This window comes from Saccopteryx leptura, chromosome 3 (assembly GCF_036850995.1).
Source record: "Saccopteryx leptura isolate mSacLep1 chromosome 3, mSacLep1_pri_phased_curated, whole genome shotgun sequence".
NCBI lineage: Eukaryota > Metazoa > Chordata > Mammalia > Chiroptera > Emballonuridae > Saccopteryx > Saccopteryx leptura.
Window position 1 is genome coordinate 365767241 of NC_089505.1, and position 20203 is coordinate 365787443.

A 20203-nucleotide genomic window follows, 5' to 3' on the forward strand; every position below is an offset into this window, starting at 1 on the left:
GTCACCAAGGGCCACGCTAGCCAGGCCCTCCCCCGCGGAGGGCACTCGGGGCAGCTGGCGGGAGTGTCCTCAGGCCTCTGGGGCCGGCTGTCCTTGTTGACCTCACCCCCTCTGCCAGCCGGCACTGGGGCCCCTTCCGCAGGTGAGGCTCGGAGAGGGGAGCGGACTCCCCGCAGTCACACGGCAGGGAGAGCGTCCCTGGCCCAGGAGGCGCTGGGAGGGGAAGGACGCCTGTGTCCTTTCAGGACCGAGTGGAAACTGAGGCAGCCTACGGGCTCAGCCCTCCTAGAAAAACGACACACACACACGTCCAAACGATAAAATAGCTCTTTTTTTTTAATTCACTTTGATTCAGGTCATTGGAAATGTTCAACAATAAATAAAGCACAGTGGAGGCTGGGGAAGGAGACTTGCTAATGGCGTTCAGAACGCACCCAGGTTAACGCTCACTCGGCTGCCAAACACGTGAGCAAGGCTGGGTGGCAGAGGGGGAGGGGGAGGAGGAAAACGCAAATTTAAAACACCCACAAACAACCAAACATGATTGCCAAACAGAAAAAGTGCTCAGGAAACTTTGGCTTGGACGTGAATTCAGCGACACACTAACGTGATGGGGCGCCGGGTCCCCCCCGTGGGGCGGGGATCCTGACACAGGCCGGGATTAAAGCTGGTGCCCGCTCGGGGCCCTGGACAGACAGGCTGCAAACGGCAGGTCTGTCCCGTGACCGACACTGGGGAACACGGGTCTGGAGGGATGACCAGGCGCTATTGTTAGAAACCGCTACTACCCTGACATTGGTAGGACGCACTGTGCCTGGCGCTGCTGTTCCTCCTAAACCCTCTTCTTTTCCTTGCACAGAGGGGTCACATGGCACCCCACGGGTCAGGGTGCTGGTGTTTTCCTGACAAGCAAGAGGAGGAAAGCTGACTCTGTGTCAGTACTTGTCAGCCCAGGCGCCAGGGCAGGGTGACCAGCAGGTGGCCTGTGGCACATTGGCTGCAGCCCGGATGTCCTGTCATGGATACGATGACAGCCCGAGCTTGGAGGCAGAGGACAGTGCTGGTTCTGGATGGCACGTGGCTGGCGTCCAGCCGTCTTAAGCTGGACAGCAGTCCAGCAGGGCTTGGGCTTCCCTGACAAGCAGGCGAGGGACAGTGAGTGACAGACGAGGCAGGTATGGGGACAGTGAGTGACAGATGAGGCAGGTATGGATCAGAGAGGTTCGGTGACTCTTCTCTGATGTCCATTTCCCTGGCGTTCGGGGAAGAACGCTCCCGGCCTTGAAAACCTGGTTAAAGCAAAACATCGCTTCTATTTCTATCTCACCTTCGGCCCAGAGGCCCTGTTCGCGCTGAGGTAGGAATGGCCCCTCGCTGCCCCTTTGGGTCACAGCAGAGACTGAGAGGCCACGGACACCCGCCCTCTCCCCTTGTCTGACTTTCACTGTGTCCTACCTTCTTTCATCTGGTTTCTCCCAGTGAGCCCAGCCCACGCAGCTTGCCGAACAATCCCGATGGCACCGGGGTCCCGCAAGCATCCATGGAAGAACTTCCTTCTCTGTCCCAGATCGCTGGGGAAGCAGAGGCTACAAGTCTGCCTCCTACCCCCACGAGCCCCAGGCTGGGTCGAGGGGCCCCCAGGGAGCTCAGCCGTGTGGGGGACAGGCCAGAACCTCTCCGCCTGGCTGCTTCCTGTTCTCCTGCCAAAGGCACCGGCACTCTTGGCTACTCTTACCCACTGTGTGGGGTTCACCAGCATAAGCCAATCAGCGCACTTAATCCCAGCAGCAGTGACTGGCATTTATTTTTGGTTAAGTTTTCTGTGCTAAGCCAATTAAACGCAGAGATGTCTGTTGGGATGATGGGGGTACACTAACTTGTCCCCTCCTCTAGAGGAACCTGGTGGCCAAAGGCAGAGCAGTCAGAAGGTCACAGCCAGAGACAGAGCTTAGAGCTGCAGACGGACCCAGGTGGGGCGGTGATGTCTTCAACATGGAGTCAGTCATGTCTTACGTTTGCTCAGAATGTGTAAGGGGTGCTATCTGTTGCAATGAGTTCACTTTTGCACAGCCTGTCTCATCTCCGGGCCTTGCTTTTCTCATCTGTAAAATGGGAGTGCCGGATTCCAAGAGCTGGAACAGCTTAGTGGGAAGAGGGAGATGGGGCGGGGACCCGGCAGGGGGTCCGGGTGGTGTGCAGCTCAGCTGGGGACACGGGCTCCCTTTGGGGACCTGCTCGGACTCAGCCGGGGACTTGTTCTGAAAGGGGCATGCCGGGGCAGACTCAGCTTGCAGAAGAAGGGGAGAGAGGTCAGGAGGCGCACCCCACACTGCTCCTTGCCCCAGTGACCACTGTCTGCAGGTCTGTTGGCCCCTGGGACGAACCTAGCTGCCAGAGACTTGGTGGCTTCCTCACGTCCCACGTCAACCGCCGCTGTGAGCCCGAGCCTGGGAGGGTCTGAACTCACAGCGATTTACGAGCCTTCACCCGTCAAGAGAGCCGTAAGCTTTGAAGGATTTTAAAGCTGGAACAGGTCTGTTTTTGTTTTTTTAAATGCTTTCTGAATTCTGAATCTCTGAGAATCTAATAAACTCCATGGAACCTCTCCCCAGGAAAAGGCTCACGTGTACAGATGGGGGAAAACGTGGCACGCGACTTCCAGGGACTCGTATGAATCACCTGTCACCACCTGTGGCCCCTGAGCTCCCACAATTCCTCCCTCCCCCTCTGCAGAGGGAGAGACTGAGGCCAGGAGAGCAGGCCAGAGCTGCAGGTCCCCTGGCTCCCGAGACTGGCGCCCTCCACGCACCACCAGGACGGAGGCTGCCACGCCTCCTCAGAGCAGCAGCGGCTTTTTGGGAAGCGCTCTCAACAGGAGAAAAATGGTTTTTCTGACGCAATGTCCGTAACTGGAGCCACCAGCCCTCGCTGTCCTGCCTGCGCCTGGACTCTGCTTCTCCCTCCCTTCCCCCTGGGTTTCGGAGAGTCCTCACCTGAGACCGAATCCCAGTTCGCATGAGAAAAAGCGCAGTGGGGACTGGGGGGAGAGGTACAGGACAATGGTGGGGGCTGGGAGGAGAGGTACAGGACACGCCACCAACCCACCAACCTGACACTCTGGGAGCTGCCCGTTGGCAAGCCGCCAAACCCTGGGCGCTGAGTCCGAGGACCCCTACGGAGCCTGCTGCTGGAGGGCGCAGGAGAAAGCTTACAGAAGCCCCAGGACCAACAACAGAGCCGGAAAGTGCACGGGTGTCAGCTGAATGCAACAACAACAACAAAATCAATAAATAATCAGGAGGGTGAACAAGGAGGGAGTGGAACAATGAGGTATGACTGCCCGCTCTGATGGTCACATGCCTAGGATGGTCGCCCCAACCCCAGGACACCACACAGGTGGCCCGCAGGAAGTGGGCCCAGAGCGCGGGCCCCCGGGGACACACGGGCTGACGGAGACCCTCTCCCTGGGCTGACGGGGACCCTCTCCCTGGGCTGATGGAGACCCTCTCCCTGGGCTGATGGAGACCCTCCCCCTGGGCTCCCTGGGCTGACGGAGACCCTCCCCCTGGGCTCCCTGGGCTGACGGGGACCCTCCCCCTGGGCTGACGGGGACCCTCCCCCTGGGCTGACGGAGACCCTCTCCCTGGGCTGACGGGGACCCTCCCCCTGGGCTGACGGAGACCCTCCCCCTGGGCTGACGGAGACCCTCCCCCTGGGCTGACGGGGACCCTCCCCCTGGGCTGACGGGGACCCTCCCCCTGGGCTGACGGGGACCCTCCCCCTGGGCTGACGGAGACCCTCCCCCTGGGCTGACGGGGACCCTCCCCCTGGGCTGACGGGGACCCTCCCCCTGGGCACCAGGTCCAACAGTCTGGGAAAATAAGAAGTGACATTTCATGGCTGATGTGTCATCCAAGTGTCATCTGAGCTTTGTTCCAACTCAGGGAGTGGCTGAGGAAACCAGAAGAGATGCCGCAGCTACGCGCAAGGGGGGCAGTCGGCCAGGGGTCCCCTGTCCTGAGTCAAGGTGTTCGCCCCATTTCGGCCAACGCATGCATTTCTCCCCCAAAGACAAAGGCACATGGAAGTGGGCAGACTGCTCTCAGCCACTGTGTTAACGACGGAGGTCGACTGCCCGAGAAGACCAGCATGACAGACGACGGCGGTCAAGTCAGGAGCACCCTGCCGAGTACGAAGGCCCTCGGGGTGGGGCGCCTCTCCGGGTCAGCAACACGAGTTTGAGGAAGAAAGGGGAGCTGGTCGTCACGCCAAGTGAGAGAGGCCGGGCATCGTGCGAGGAAGGAGGCGTCTTGCCCCAGTGCTGACGCGCCCACATGGCTTTGTCTGGGGGGCCTCGCCAGGAAACACCCCCATGGGGAGCAGAGCCCGGGAGGCAGAGGAAACCCTCTGCCCGTCCTCCCTGGGAAACTGTCCTTTCTCTTAAAGCAGGGCGTCTTCAGTATCTGTCTCCCGTTTGAAGAATGGACTTCTCCCACGTCTCACCGCCTGGCTCAGGGACAGCAGGCAGGGCCTCCCCGCCCGAGCCGGTGCTGAGTCGCGCTCTGCGGCCCTGGCGCCGCTCGAGACCTTGCTGAGTGGATGCTGTCAGTGCTGGGGTGCCAGAGGCTGCGAGGGGCACCCGGGCACACCCCCGAGGCTGGCCCTGGAAGCCCCCGGGACGGAGCGGGAGGCCCCAGCGAGCAGCGGGGGCCGCCGGGAGGGGCGCGCTCTGCTGTGTCCTGGGCCCTTCCCGGCCTCATCTGCCCTTGAATATCCGGATTTTGTTGATGGACGCCAAGGTGGCCGTCACATTGTACTCAAAGTCTGCGTCGTGCACCCCGGTCTTGCGGAAGGCCCCCGCCGAGGGGTTGTTCTCCCAGTAATGGTGCCAGTTTCCTTTGCTGTCTGCCCCGAAGCCGTACAAGTCCACCTGCAAGGGCCAAGCAGAGGTGAGAAGCGGACAGGAGGGCGGCGGGCAGACCTCTAAGAGGGGAGCCTGCAGGCACCCCCAAATCTGCAAACACCGTTTCCGAGGGTCAGAGACCCTCTCTAGGTTCCCAGAACTCCCAGGCGTGGTGTCAGGAGTGTGTTAAGTAAAAGTCAAGTTCGATGTCAAAAGGCGACTGCCTGCGGGTAGCCCTGAGTGTGCGGGGTCTCACCTCTGGGGCAGTACCACCTCTTCCCCAAGGCTGGAGGAGCGAGGGGGGGCGCAGAGTGAAGTGGGGACCAGGCTGCCCCACACCCCAGCTCCGCCACTCCCTGGAGGACACTGCAAGTGCCACATTCCTTCTTCAAGCCTCATTCTCTGCATCCAGAAAATGAGGCCAAGAGTAACATCCAGAGCGAGGCAGGTGACCCTTTTCTTCTGTTAGGTGACAGCCATCTGGGCCGGGAGCCCTCACTGGACCAGTGGGTGGGGCCTTTCTTATTACTGACTGAGCCAAGCACTCCACTCAGTGTATCCGAGTTCAGATTTCATCAGGGCCACCCGGGTGGGTGCTGAGGACATTAGGGGACATAGGAGCCAGGCCTCAGCCTCTGGCACTTATAATTTATGACAAGCACCAGCTGAGCGGCCTGTGAGGGACAGGAGCTAATGTCAGGGCTCTGACAGCACAGAGGTGGGTGGGGCCGTGACCAGAGAGGGCAGAGAGCAGGTCGGATCAGGTGACCTTGGAGCCAGGTCTTAGAGAATGAGCAGGAGCTGGTCAGGAATGGACAGGGGGTCCCAGGGAGGGAGCCGCTCTCTGGGCTGTGGCATGGGTGACAGGCTTGAGGGATGGGGACGGACTGGGACAGAGGCAGCTCCGTGGCAGGGACAGCATTTCTAGTCAATGCCAGCATGCACATGGGCCCACCCAGAGCAGGAGGGAAGAGATGGGAGCAGCGTTTCTGAGACAGAGCCCCGTGGGCGTCTATGACCAGCTGGCTGGAGGTGGGGGGTGGGGAGAGATCTGGCTTCTGGGAGGGATGTCCAGGTCTCTGGCTAAAGTGGCAGGGATGGTGGACCCAGAGCCAGGCAGGCCAGGGATGGGGACAGGCTGCTTGTGACAAGAAGGGACATCTTAGTGTCCTGCCTGATCCCAGAAGCAGGCAGAATGGGGAGTGTTGTGCCCCCACCCCCACCCCAGGAGGCAGTGAACAGCCCAGATCATTGATGGAAACCTGCCCGTCGGATGCTGAGGAAAGTCCATGGCGGGGAACACACACTTCCCAAGAGCTCTGGTTGACCAGCTTGGGGGACAGTGGAACCCCTGGGTGCCTGGTTCCCATTCTCAGAGGTTCTGGTGGATGTGGGCTGGGTGGGGCCCGGGTCCTGGGGTTTAGCTCTGTGGTCGGAGAAGCCGTCTCACACAGATCTAGGACAATCTAGTCCTTTGTTTTAGCCCCAAACTGCGCCTGCACCCATTGGCCTTGGCTCTCTCTGCCCGGGTAGCCCAAACGGAACGAGCCAGGCTCGCTCCCGAGGACCCAGTGGACCTCCACGACTCCTCACAGCGCCCACGAGAGAGGCACTGGGGGGCCCTGGGGCCCAGGCTCAGGATCAAGGTCAGCCTGCCCACAGATGCTCTCACGCCTCTCCTGGGAACAGGGAACGAGGAGCCGGGGCCCCGGCACGGCCGGCAGGCGGGGGAGGGAGGCGTACCTCATCGCAGACATGCAGGGAGAAGATGACCGAGAGGATGCCGGTGGACGGGTACCGCCCGTGGCCCCGCAGCCAGTTGTCGAAGACGTACTTGATGAAGGCCGGGTGGTAGACCAGGATCTGTGGGAGGGAGCGCACAGCCCTTAGAGAGACAGGTGGGGACAGGTGCCACCACCGACAGGTGTCACACACGTGACAGGAACGAATGCCCCCAGCACTCACGGGGTTTGCATTCTAGCAGGAAAAGACAGACCGTAACCTACGCCATGAAGAGACAGAAGACACCAGGAAAGAACGCTGGGACCACGGAGAGAAAGAAGGCAGAAAGCGGCCGGCGAGGAAGCCTGGGGTGGGAAGGTTTGCAGAGCGGGAACATCTCAGGACCCGGAGACCAGGGACTGAGCGCGATGGTGAGACCACAGGAGGGGTGTCCAGGGACAGCACGAGGGAGGAACAAGGACACGCCAGTCACCCTGCAGGGAAACTCATGCTCTGAGCCACCCGGTCCACCTGGTCTGGTCTGAATGGTCTCCAGTCCCTAATGTGACCCTACGTGCTCCCGGTACAGATGAGGAAACTGAGGCCGAGAGGCTTAACGACATGCTCCCTGCCACACGAGCAGCGGCGGCCGAGCTGGGGTGTCCTGGTATCAGGCGTGGCCTTGGTCCCACCTCCGTGGCTGCCTTGAGGACAGTGAGGGGGCGTGTGGGGCGGCAGAAGGCACGCAGGTGCAGGAAGCTAGCGCAGTGCCCTGCAGAGGCCCGGAGAGGTCCAGAGCGGGGACAGCGCTGGTCTCTAGCGACCTCTTCAGCCCTCAGCCTGGCCTCATGCTGCCACCGCCCTGGGAGGCCCTCCCTGCCACCGTCCTTGCCTCCAGAGTGCCATGTGGCCCCGTCCCCGCAGCACTGCGACCCCCACCAAAGGCAGGTGCTGGGGTCAGGGGAGGGCTCCACTCCTGCGCAATCACAGCTGAGGGTCCCGGGCAGGCTGCCTGACCTCTCTGACCCTGCTCCCCCCAATTTCGACAGGAGTGCGTGTGCAAAGGACCCGTGTGGTGGCCACTTCCCTTCCTTCACCCTCTGCCCTCTGCCCAGAGCTCCTGGCCACCCCGCACCAGGAGCAGATGGAAACGCTGGTGTGGTCTGGAGACAGCCACCCCGTGACAGTCCCCAGGTGATGCTGTGGGAGGGCCCCGTTGGAGAGACTTCCCCAGTGCCAGTGTCTGCAGCAGGGACCACCACCGGCCTGGTGCCCAGGGCCTCTCTGCAGCCACATGCAGGCAGAGGAGGGCACAGGGCTCTCTCTCCCATCTGGCAGAGCCTACAAATCAGCTTGAGCTCAGGGGACAGGGGCCTGGGCCGCCACTCACCTGGTCCTTCTTCACTTTGATCTTCGCGGGGACAGGGATATAAGTGCTGTGGAGAAAGAGCAGATGGTCAGGGTGAGAGAGGGCAGGCGCCTGCAGGCAGCTCTGGGGTGACCGGTGACGGGGTGGGGGGAGTTGGAGGGCAGTTGGGGGCGACAAGGCCAGGCCAAGGAGGCATACTCATTCTCCTGGACACTGCCTCCCTGCCACAGCCCTGCAGCGGCCCATTGTAGACACCAGAGGGCGATCTTGGCTCATTCAAGGACCTTCTGCTATGTATGTCCCTTCTCCCTGAACGGTTAGGAAGGGGGACTCGCTCCAAGCCCCCATCCCCACCCCGGAGCCTACAGGAGCATGTGGAGGCCAGGGCACCCACCCCCACTGTTGGGGCGCTGGCTCACGAGGCCCTCACTGCCTCTTTTTCATCTGCAAGGGTCTAAGGCAGCCAAACGAAGGCCGCCAGGCTTCACTTTGGATCTAATTCTGGTACAACTCAGGCTCCGGAGCAGGTGGGCCCAGGTGGAAGGAGAGGGTAGCTGAGCCGAGGCCACCAGGTGAGCCCGCTGCCCTCACTGCCTTCTCCTGAGAGGGCACCCCTCCCCTCCAGTCTCCGGCACCCGGGCCTCTCTGGGCCTCACACAAGGAGGCTTCGGCCATCTGGACACTGAAGCCACTTCTCAGGAACAGTGGGGACGTAGGAAGTGGACCTGGTGTGAGCCTGGCTCCATGTAGAGTCGAGCCCTGGGCGGGACGCCCGGCCAAGCCTCAGGGAGGGTCCTCCCTGGCAGAAGGGAGGTACAATGACTATTGTGACAACTTGGTCACACGGCATGTGCCCACTGCCAAGTGCGGTGTCCGAAAGAGGAGAGCTCCCCAGTCTCCTGGTGGCACACGGACGCCCCGTGTCAGAGCTTACATGCTCAGCACGCCATCTCCCTGTCCCCACCCCTGTCCCCATCCAGGGCCACCTTCAGTTTGAGAAGCAGTGGCTGTCACCATCAGGAGCACCGCAGAGACAAGGGGTTGGGACTAAGATGTGCCGAGCCCTCCCCGGAAGTTCCCAGGGTTTCCGGAAGCACACCATGGCGGCCCACTTGGGGCTCACGAGCAGGACAAAGGTGGAAGTCCGGGCTGTGTTAAGTGATGAGAGGCCATAGGGAGCTGAGAGCCAGAGGTGGCCACGGGCTGGTGCCCCCGGAGGAAGTGTGCGGAGGGAGGCCTTCCAGGGAAAGGAGCAGCATGAGCCAGGCTGTGGTGCAGGTAGCAGCATGGCGGGGTGGGGGTGGGGGGCCAGGAGGCACCCACATGCTGAGCAGGAGCAGTCAGGGGCCAGGCTGTGGTGCAGGGAGCAGCATGGCGGGGTGGGGGTGGGGGGCCAGGAGGCACCCACATGCTGAGCAGGAGCAGTCAGGGGCCAGGCTGTGGTGCAGGGAGCAGCATGGCGGGGTGGGGGTGGGGGGCCAGGAGGCACCCACATGGTGAGCAGGAGCAGTCAGGGGCCAGGCTGTGGTGCAGGGAGCAGCATGGCGGGGTGGGGGTGGGGGGCCAGGAGGCACCCACATGCTGAGCAGGAGCAGTCAGGGGCCAGGCTGTGGTGCAGGGAGCAGCACGGCGGGGGGCCAGGAGGCACCCACATGGTGAGCAGGAGCAGTCAGGGGCCAGGCTGTGGTGCAGGGAGCAGCATGGCGGGGTGGGGGTGGGGGGCCAGGAGGCACCCACATGGTGAGCAGGAGCAGTCAGGGGCCAGGCTGTGGTGCAGGGAGCAGCACGGCGGGGTGGGGGTGGGGGGCCAGGAGGCACCCACATGCTGAGCAGGAGCAGTCAGGGGCCAGGCTGTGGTGCAGGGAGCAGCACGGCGGGGGGCCAGGAGGCACCCACATGCTGAGCAGGAGCAGTCAGGGGCCAGGCTGTGGTGCAGGGAGCAGCATGGCGGGGTGGGGGTGGGGGGCCAGGAGGCACCCACATGCTGAGCAGGAGCAGTCAGGGGCCAGGCTGTGGTGCAGGGAGCAGCATGGCGGGGTGGGGGTGGGGGGCCAGGAGGCACCCACATGGTGAGCAGGAGCAGTCAGGGGCCAGGATGTGGTGCAGGGAGCAGCATGGCGGGGTGGGGGTGGGGGGCCAGGAGGCACCCACATGGTGAGCAGGAGCAGTCAGGGGCCAGGCTGTGGTGCAGGGAGCAGCACGGCGGGGGGCCAGGAGGCACCCACATGCTGAGCAGGAGCAGTCAGGGGCCAGGCTGTGGACCCGCTTCCACCCAGACACCCCGGGGGAACTTACTGGGAGATGGTGCCCGTGGTGGTGGCGCTGATCACCCACTCCAGGTCGAGGGTCTTGAAGGGGACCAGGACCATGCTGACATTGTCTGCCAGCTCCCTGAAGCTCTCAGGGTACACGAGATGGTGGGTGGTCTTGCTTCCCACGTGGGCCTCAAATCCTGCGGTGGGGGCCTTGTTCATCCTGGGGGGAGAAGGGAGAGAAGAACACGTACTGTATCACATGGTCACCGATTTTAGGGGCCTGCTGTGACTTCAGGCCAGCGTCTCCTTCTGCTACATTCGTCCTCTGTGAAATGGAGATAGTTAACACACAGCTCGAGAGATTTGTCGTTTTTTTCTCTTATATGATCCCAAGGGAGCTTAGCCAATGCCACCACTGACGACCTAGTAAGTGCAGGACACTGCCGGGGCTGAGGGGCACACCCCATTAAACTACGGTGATGACCGTGCCTGGAGGCTATTTATGGTCACAGAAATCTGAGCAAAGACTCTGTCCCAGGACACAGCTACCCAGCAGCAGCCTTGAACTCTGGTCCATCTGACCCTGAACCTGACTCCGTGCCCCTCACCACGGATGTCCCCACTGAACGCCAGGTGCATGTCAAGATGCCGAGAGGCCACGGAGTGGTCTAAGGACATAAAGAGAGATCACAGAGACGGAGGAAGGTTCTAGAAGGTGGGGCGATCGCCTGCCCCACCGCTGCTTGCGTTTCTCACTCTGGGCACTAGTGCCCTGAGCCGAGTGGAGGGAGCTTACAAGAAACCCAGAAGAGATGTGGGCATCTTCCTGGAATGTCTGTTTTACCTGGTGACAGGAAAATATATTTTATGTTAAAAGTATATAGTTATATATTATGGCCTAAGCTTGATTGCCAAATGGGATGAATTTTAAAGATTAAACAAGAGTCGTTTAATTAATCTTGCCGTCTCGTCAGGCCTCTTGGTGCCAAGCTTCCGGCCCACTGGTCCTCTCTGCATCCCGAGAAGCACTGTGAGCCCACCTGCACCCTGTCCTGCACAGATAGGGAAACTGGGGCCCAGAGGGTATAGTAAAGGGCCTGGGGTCCCTGGGGGAAGTCTGGGCACACCAGGACTGAGAACTTGACCTCCCTCAGCTCCGAGGGACCCTGGGAGAGGACAGGAGGCCTGGGGTGCAGGCTGTCTGGGCACTCACCTCAGCACAAAGTCGTGCCTGTCTATCTGGGGTCCGTACCGGGACTCCCTCAGGTTGCCTGAGTTGCCCACGACCGCGCAGCGCCTACAGCCCACCGACTTCTTCTTCAGCAGGGGGTCCACGTTCCCGGGCACGACCTGGAACAGCTCCTTGATGGTGTCACTCAAGTTGCTGGGCTGTTTCTCCCGCTGCAGCCTCTACGGGCAGGGAAAGGGGGAGGTGGGTCAGCCTGGCTGTGCTGCCGCCGGCCGGGGTGGGGATAGGGACAGAAGGGGGCTCTGCCCCACGTCTAGTGACAGGTAAACAGACTATAAACTGGGGAGTACACATACAATGGAATATCGTTCGGTCATTAAAAGCAGGGAATTCTGACGCACGCTGCAGCCTTGAAGACATTCTGCTCAGTGTAATGTCCAGACGCAGAAGGACAAAGACCGCGTAAGTCCACTTATATGAGGCTCTGAGGACTCAAACCCATGGACAGAAGGAATGGTGGCTGCCAGGGACCGGGGCAGGGGCGGCAGGAGGGACAGGTGCAGCGTTGGAGGAGCAGGGACTGTTTCATATGTAATGCCACCTACAAATGGGTAAGATGTTAAATATGACTGCACTGCAATAAAAGGAAAGCACCGATCCACGATGAACACGTGCTTCTGAGAAGACCTCCTGCGGCAGCTCCAAGCTCCTGAATGGGGAAGCACCCTGGACCTCACTACCGCGCTGATCCCCACGCGGTCGGGCTGGGCGGGGCCTCCCGTCCCACGTGACCGACAGGCTCCCGGGCCAGGCGCTGCCGCTGCTCTGCTCGTGTGGGGAGCAGCTGGGGTGGTCGCCGCGGCCAAGCTCCCCTGCAGGAGCCTCCGTGGAGGTGCCCTCCCCCCCAGGAACGGTCCCTGCGCACCCTGACCCTGCACAGGGCTCAGGACCAGAGGGTCCTCGCAGAACCCGCTGCTCTGGTTTATAAAGAGTAGAAGATCCTCAATAAGTCGTGCTCGAATGAATGGCCGATAGCGCGATTCCTGCAAAGCGCCGGCAGGGCCGCAGGTGCACGCGCAGGGCCGCAGGTGCACGCGCAGGGTCGCGGGTGCACGCGCAGGGCCGCAGGTGAACGCGCAGGGCCGCAGGTGCACGCGCAGGGCCGCAGGTGAACGCGCAGGGCCACGGGTGCACGCGCAGGGCCGCAGGTGCACGCGCAGGGCCGCAGGTGCACGCGCAGGGCCGGGCCCCGCCCCCGCCCCGCCCTGCCCCGCCGCACTCAGCCCCCGCTCTCACCAGCCACCAGCTGTAGGTGTCCTCCTCCAGCAGCGCGTTCTGCGCCGTCAGCAGCGGCTGCATGGACCAGTTGAACCTCTCGTCGAACCAGGGCGACAGCCTCCGCTGGCCCACGCAGCGGGTGCAGGTGCAGGGCCTGTGAGAGTAGGCCACCAGCTTCTTGAAGTTCTCCGAGAGCTCGAGGACCATCTGCTTGGGGAACCAGGCGGTGGCCACTATGGTGTGGGAGTAATTCAGGAGGAAGGAGGTGAGGAAGATGAAGAGGATGAGGAGGGTGAGAAGTTTGAGGGTCCTTCGCCGGATGGTCGCCATTCCTGGTTTCCGGATGAGGCCTCCCGGGGGACGAGCAGGAGGAAGTCCCTCCTAACTGAGGAGGAACTTGGAAGGAATGTCCCAGAGGTGGAGTTTTGATCACAAGGCAAAGCAGGGATTCCGGGTTGGGGGCGAGGGCTCAAGGCTTGCCACGGCCAACTCCACTTCCGCTTGGTGACGCTCCCCCTAGTGCACCGGACATCACCCTGTGACACTCCCAGGCTAAGTGGACCTTTCAGAATGACTCTTCTTGCATAAAATTTGCCTCTCCCAGAAAGAAAGTAGACCGCTTCATCAGCAATCCTTAAACCGCCAATAGTGTCTCTCGATGAAATGTTAATCAGACTTAATGCCAGTGATTTCCTTTCCCATCCAAAGTGGTTGAGGGTAATTAATCTCAGTGACAGGACTGGATCCCTCAGGGGGTGAGGACCTGGAAGGAAGGTCCACGGTGCAGGACAGAGGGAAGCTGCCTCTGTCACTGACCTTTGGAAAAAGATGGCATGTGATGGTCCTTAATTAGAACTCAGTCTGACCATGCTGTCCCCAGCGATGTGGCGGTGAGGCCGGGGGCTTGATGGAAGCACTGAGGGGTTGCCTGTCATCTAAAAGGAGAAAGAAAAGAGGATGAAATTATATCACTGTCTTATTTAAAAATAAATAAATAAATAATTCCATCCCCACCTCCTCCAGCATGAATTCCATTATCTTCTGCTCTGTTGTCAAGCCGACATGGTGGGTGACTATGGACGATTCTTTTACCCTCTTGAGCCTTGGTGTGGGAGCACGTGCACAATGGGACGGCAGTGTCCTTGGTGAGGGACACAGAAGGGGTCCCACCCATGGTTTCTGCAACCGGAACCTCGTACATTCAAGCACTCATCCAAAGTTTGAGAACGAGCCAAGGATGCATGCACACAGAGATTGCTAAGAATCCACACTACTTTCTCTCTTTAGTCTTACTTCAACAACATAAAGGGTCTGTTAGGGGGTTGTCCTGGTTCCCCTGGCGGAAACCACTTATCATCCTTGGTCCCATAGAGGGGGCTTTAGATGGCCCAGGTTCAAGTTCTGCTTTACCAGCTGTGTGACCTTGGGGAAAGTCATTCGACCTTCCTGGCCCTCAGTATCCCCTTCAGTAAAATGGGATAATACCACCTCCACTTACAGAACGATTAGGTTATCATCATGAGATAAAATGGCTGCTGCCGAGCTTCTGGTATCTACTGGGCAACCGCTTGCTAAGCCTTCCTCTCTCAACGAATGACTATTCTCGGATGTCCGACTAAAAGCTGGACAGGATGGCACATTCTTCCTACAAATCCATTTACCCAGATAAGCCTCAAAGTGTACCATCAGCCAGATAGGGGTTCCCATTCTGTTCTTGGAAGAAACTGAGATTCAGTGAGATTGAATGACTTGTTCAAGGTCATGGGGGAAGGAGCAGGCAGATCTGAATCCAGACCCACAATCCTCTGATTCTATGGGGCTGGGGGACACCAGGAACAGGGATTGAGGCTCTGCTCCTGAGGCAGCCTCCTGTATGTTAACTGGTCTTCAGACGACCAGAGTTGCAGAGATATAGAGAAAGCCCATAACACAAGTCCCCAGCCTACACGATATCGTCTGGCTTCTGCAGAGAATAGCTGTGATGACACCTCTGCCTTGAGCATGAACCCTTTGGTCTTCGGTTAGACTATGCCCCCATCTCTGTCTGATCAACGCCTCCCCATCCTCAACCTGTAGATCAGCAACGAGCAGGACATATTTTTTCCAGGAAAGTGACGTGTGAAGGGATATTGATTACCTCTTGGTAGAAAGAGGGCTGCTTGGAAATTATTAAATCCAAATCCACAACAATGTCTGGAGACATCGGGGCCCAAGAAGTGTGGCAACCCCCCGCAGCTTCCTCAAGGCCTCAGCTCAGTAGGCAAGGCCATTTTGATTTGCCTACTGCTCCATTTTCCACTTTTCACGACAGCCTGGCTTGTACTGAGAACCTAATGGTGACACACTTCTCCCTTCTAGCTGTCCCCCTCTCCACGCCCTCCCTCACCCCTCCATCAATAGCTCTGCCATTTGAGCTAGATCAACCTTCAAAGACGAGCTCTCTCTTCTCTCACCTGGCTGGCGGTGGGTTCCCACCCCTCTTACCATGGGTGATGGTCCAAGGATGAGAATGTGCCCTAATTCCATCCAGAGTAAACCCCGACTTCTGCCCGGAGGGAGGAATCTGTCTTTTGCTCTGTTGGATGTTTGGATGTGGAATTCAAGGTCATGCTAGTCATTCTGCTTGCTCGTGGAAGAGGGGATTACAGAACAGGACCAGATGAGTGGTGTCAAACCCTTGATCTAGCCATACCTGCAGCCCACCCTACACTTTAACCTTTCAGTGACATGAAACAATAAATACCCTTTATTGTGTAAAGCAGATTACCTGTAACTTAAAGCAACACAACTGACCCACAGTTCACACTGGCTCCTGCTTCTGGGCTCAGCCCAGGCTGCCCCGGTATCCAGAAAAGCTACCCCACCCTGCTTGGTTCTGACTCATTCGTGAGGGCTGGACTGGCACTGACTCCTAGAGGAAGGCCTGGCCACTCCTGGCAGGAGGAGGGGCCTCTCTGTGTGTCCACTGAGTCCTGGCTCCATTCTGTCTGCACTGTTTACTTCCCTCTCTCATTCCTCCCTGGGCCAGGAGCTCCATGCAGATAGACACTCGGTCTCACATGCCATGGCCCTGCCACCTGGCACACATGTGGCATGAAGGAATGCAGAAGTGAGTGAAGGGAAAGGCAAGGGCTGACGACTCAGAGGTCTGAGCAAGAGAGCACAGACTGGAGTGCTTCTCACCAGGCTGCACCACCCGTTTGCTGTGTGACTGTGAACAAGTTACCTAACCTCTCTGAACCATTCCCATAACTGGAAATTGGAGAGTTTGCTCGTGTCTCAGAGCTGTCAATCAAGCAATACCTGTCCATCCGTCATCCAATTCACTCACTCTGTATGTGCTGGACCCTGCCCTGTGCCAGGCACTGGGTTAGGTGGTGGGCACACGTGATAAATGACTCTAAGGTGGGAGCTTCTTTAGCCTCTGGAAGGCCCCAGGGCCCCTGGGAGAAAGGAGGCTGGTGTGCTTGATCAGCGGGGAGGAGAGGAGCAGGCGTGGATTGGGGGGGTGGGGTGCAGCTGTGGAAGTCATTCCCAAGACTAGGTCTTCTGTGAGTGACAAGGAGCCCACTGCAGGGTCTGAGCTGAGGAGTGACATGGTCTCACCTCATCTGTCTTTGTGATGAGCAGGGGCCATGATGCTCTCACTGACTGTGTACCCCAAGGCCCGGGGTGGAGACAGATTCACTGACAGAGATGTGGAGCCGCGTGGATCAAGTAAGACCTGGAGGAGAGGCTAGGCCCCCCACCACGTCCCAGCTCTGTGGGAGGTAGGAATGCTCCAGGCGGAAACTGAGTGCTGGGGACGGAATGAGCCCAAGGGGGCCAGGCTGAGCGGCAGAACCAGGGACGCGACACCCGCCCGCTCCGTCTGGCACTGCCCGGGGAGCCGCACCTCCAAGGCCGGGTGCCCACTGGGCTCCCGCCTCCCAGCACACAGCACGGGCTCCTGCTTCCAAAACCACCGGGAAAGACCGGGAAAGCGAGAGCGCACTTCCGCCCCTTGTCCGCCCCCCGGGGAAGAGCAGAGGCGGAGGCATGGGTGACTTCCCTGTGCTCCATTAGGCGAGGCAGCCTGCCATGCCAGGGGAGCGCCAACCCTGGCTCCCTGGAACGGAACCTGGGCCAAGGCCACACGGGCCCAAGCTCTCTGCCTGCCAAGCGAGCCACTCCTTCCAGACAAAGGGCAAGGGGAGGGGGGAGGCGGGAGGGGGGAGGGCGGCCCTCTGTCCCCTCGGCAGGCAGAGCGCAGAGGGTGTTACGTGATCCATCTAACAGGGTCACCCACAGCCCAAGGCTGACAAATATCAGAGCCCAATCAATACAAAGACGGGGAAAGTACAGACTTCCCTACGGAGGGTCCCTAATACAGATCAACTCCCCTGGTAACAGAGAGGGGCTGCCGGGACCAGCCCTTGCGAGAACTGCTTCAGACCCTTGAAAAACCTGGGGAATGAACAGTGTGGGCTTCCGAACGTTCAGCAAAAGCCCCTGCTGAGCCGTGCAGCGGGGAAGACGAGGCTGAACCCCCTCCCGGCCCCTCGCTAGCCCCCACCCCACGCGCTCTGGGAGCTGTGAAGTGACCAAATGGACCCGCAGGTTGGCGGTAATATGAGCCCTCCTAAAGAAGAGCTGTCACACCCGCCCTCACAGCAACTGGGCGAAACGGGTCATCCGGCTGAGCGCCCTGAAGTGGGAAACTGAGGTCCAGAGAAGGCCAGTGACGGGTCCAGGGACACACAGCGAAACGGAGGCAGGGCCAGCATGATGACTCAGGCTTGCGCCTTCCTCCTGGGTCTCTACGTAGCCCCTCCCACCCATCCCGGCCTCTGTGTTACTCGCTTTCTCGACACTTCCTTTGGGTTTGACATCTGTTGTCTTTCCGCCTTCCTGGAGCGGCTCCGGCCTCGCTCCTCCTCTCTCCTGCTGCGTCTGACACGTCAGGTTCAGTTACATCACCTGCGTTGCTGGTGGTCGTACCTTTCAGTCCTAGCATTTCCATCTGAGTGATTTTGTGTAAGTTGTAGTTTTCTGGTTGAAATTCTCCAGTCTGGCCAATTCACCTTGAGGTCCACGTCTAGGCCCGTGACCTTCGGGTAACACGCTGGGTCTACGTCTGGGGTCTACTTTCTCTCTCTGGTCGTTGGCTCTGTCCCTTGGCGTGGCAGCTGTGTGGCAGCAAACCCAGAGGCTCTGGTGGAGGCTGTCTCCTCCTGGTCGGCAGGTCGAGCGGGGTCGCGTTACCTCGCTCCACCTGGTGGTCGGGAGGCTGGGGGCTGCACCTCTGTCACCGACGACGATGGCTATTTCTGGGTCACCCCTACTGATAAGGCACAGCCCTTCCAGAAGGATATAGCTGGGACGCCTACCAAGCAGACTGTCATCTCTAACTTCTATCTCCCCTGCACTGGGGTGGGGGTGGGGAGGAGCTGTCAAAAGCCCAGTCTAGTCTTTAACCTTGGGGCAGCTGTTTTTAGCTTGGTTTCTTAGGCTCTGGATCCAAGCACCTCAAGTTCTGGCAAATGCCTTCAAAGGGGAAAGAGGTGCCCACTTAGGACTCTCTTCCTGTTTCCCTCTGGCCCAGGTTCTCGGTCCCATAGGTGCTGGCTGACCTGGTAGGTCCTGAACTCGAGTTGTTAGCTGGGCTTGTTTTACACCCCCAGCCTTGCGAGACAGCCTGAAGCTTTGCCTCCGTTTCTTCATCCGTAAGCCTGGTACCGACCTCTCAGGTTTGTGCCAAGGCCAGGAGTCCGTGCAGGGGAAGCCCGCTGTGCGCCTGGCACGTCATGCGTGCTCCGGAATGTGCAGTTTCATTCCTGACTTTCTTCCAGGGGTCTCCGTCGTCCCGCATGGAGTGCCCACAAGCGGACACCCCACCCCCATCCTTGTGGCCCCACTTTATCTGACCAATGTGGAGGCCAAGCTCAGAAAGGGGAACAGATGTTTTTGGTGACACACAGCAAAAGGGGGCCATTGCTGAGAGGAGAACCAGGCCACAGAGATGTGTCCGGCTCCCCACGTGTGGCGTGACCCAGGGAAGGAGCGAGGAAGGCGTTGTGCATGGAGACCACACTGAGAAAGAGCAGGCCAAGCTGCAGGTGGGGTCTGGGAGGGGCCTGTCGGCTGCAGCGGGGGCGGGGCCCTGCAGGGAAGATCTGAAAGCCCTCAGCAGGGGGGACACCAGGGACATCCCTCCTTTTGTACAACAGCAGTTAAATAGTATCCCTGCTTCTAAGGTGGCCATGCAGAGCACTAATCAATCTGTTAATCTATTAACAGGAAGGACAGTCGCCATTTATGGAGGGGTTTTCTGTGCCAGCCCCTGTTCTGAGCACAACAGTGGCTCAAACTGCCTGCGCCCACAATCACAGCTCTGCCAAGGCGCTGGGACTGCAGCCCAGACTGAGCCAGGCGAGTGGGGTCCGGTTGGGGCTCCTTCCCTGCCCGAGCCTGGTGTCTGAACCATGGGAGAGGGACGGGGACCGTGCCCGCTCCGTGCTGGTGGCCGGGCTCAGGGCCTGGCACGGCCGAGCGTGAACCCTCCTTCCCCTGTTCTATCTTGTCTCCAGCTGAGCTCCACCGCTGAGTCACCCCGACGTTGGCCGCTGGGAGGCCTGCAGCTCAGCCCCGGACCAGCTACGACTCCCTCCTCCCCGAGTCAGGACGGGTCGGCCACAGTGGCAGCCAGACCTGATCCTGCAGAAACATCAGCCGGGAGCAGCCCAGCCTCGGGAGGGGAGGCCTGGGGGGTGGACATGGCAGTCATCCGTGTGGCTCTGCTCACCAGAGACTGCACCTCCAAAGGGAACACCAAGGGCCCCAGAGATGTGACAGCGGCAAATCGGGGATGGCCGCAGGGAGAGAGGAGCTCTGGGGAGGGGGCCGTGGAGCCCAGCCTTGAGGTCGGGAGGCTGACAATGGTAGAGGAAAGCAGAGAGAATGGGGCAGCTCTCCAAAGCACACGGCAGTGGCCACGGCAATGGGGGCACCGGGCGGGCGCTGTTAAGGAGAACAGGGTGCCCTTTAGATTGGCCGCAGTGGGAGGGCCGCTCACGGGAGTCATCAGGAAGGTGGGCTTGGGGGTGAAGGCACAGGGGAGCCACTGAGAGTCTGCGAGCAGCTGACAGGTCAGGTGCAGTTAGCACAGGGAGCCTGGGCTGGAGCACGTGCACATGACACTCCCGGAGTCTGGGGAGCCGCCCTGCCTCCCCGCGGTGCCTCGGGAAGCCGTCTCCTTTGAGGCCTCAGTTTCCCCTCTTTCCTGCACTGACTTGAACGTCGGCCCACGGCCCCACACCTGCTGGCAGGCTGGGAGAGCCTTCTGTCGGCCTGCCAGTCCTCCCGCCTGCTCCTTCCCGGGCACTGGGGGAGAAAAGAGAGGTCTCCCGCGGCATGAATGCGGGGTCAGCTCGGGCGGTCTGGGGGAGTGCCCCCGAGATTATCCAGGATCGGGGTCACATGACCAGGCGCTGGATGCGTTTCATATT

The 20203-nt window shown here is 60.1% G+C and overlaps 1 protein-coding gene across 1 annotated transcript; it reads right to left on the reverse strand.

Moving 5' to 3' along the window:
• Positions 1–309: 309 nt before the first annotated feature.
• On the reverse strand, positions 310–13046 carry ST3GAL1 (ST3 beta-galactoside alpha-2,3-sialyltransferase 1). Its single transcript, XM_066379563.1, has 6 exons — positions 12735–13046; positions 11463–11659; positions 10290–10469; positions 8016–8061; positions 6647–6766; positions 310–4930 (listed from the first exon to the last, which is right to left on the reverse strand). Exons 1-6 carry the CDS (start codon positions 13044–13046, stop codon positions 4757–4759), a joined length of 1029 nt encoding a protein of 342 aa, XP_066235660.1. The 3' UTR covers positions 310–4756.
• Positions 13047–20203: the final 7157 nt, after the last annotated feature.

Coding starts and splice junctions, on each gene's coding strand:
- ST3GAL1 (XM_066379563.1), bottom strand. CDS start 13,046: ATGGCGACCATCCGGCGAAGGACCCTCAAACTTCTCACCCTCCTCATC. Junction 11,660..12,734: donor ACACCTACAGCTGGTGGCTG/GTGAGAGCGGGG, acceptor CCCTGCCCGTAG/AGGCTGCAGCGGGAGAAACA. Junction 10,470..11,462: donor AGGCACGACTTTGTGCTGAG/GTGAGTGCCCAG, acceptor TTCTCCCCCCAG/GATGAACAAGGCCCCCACCG.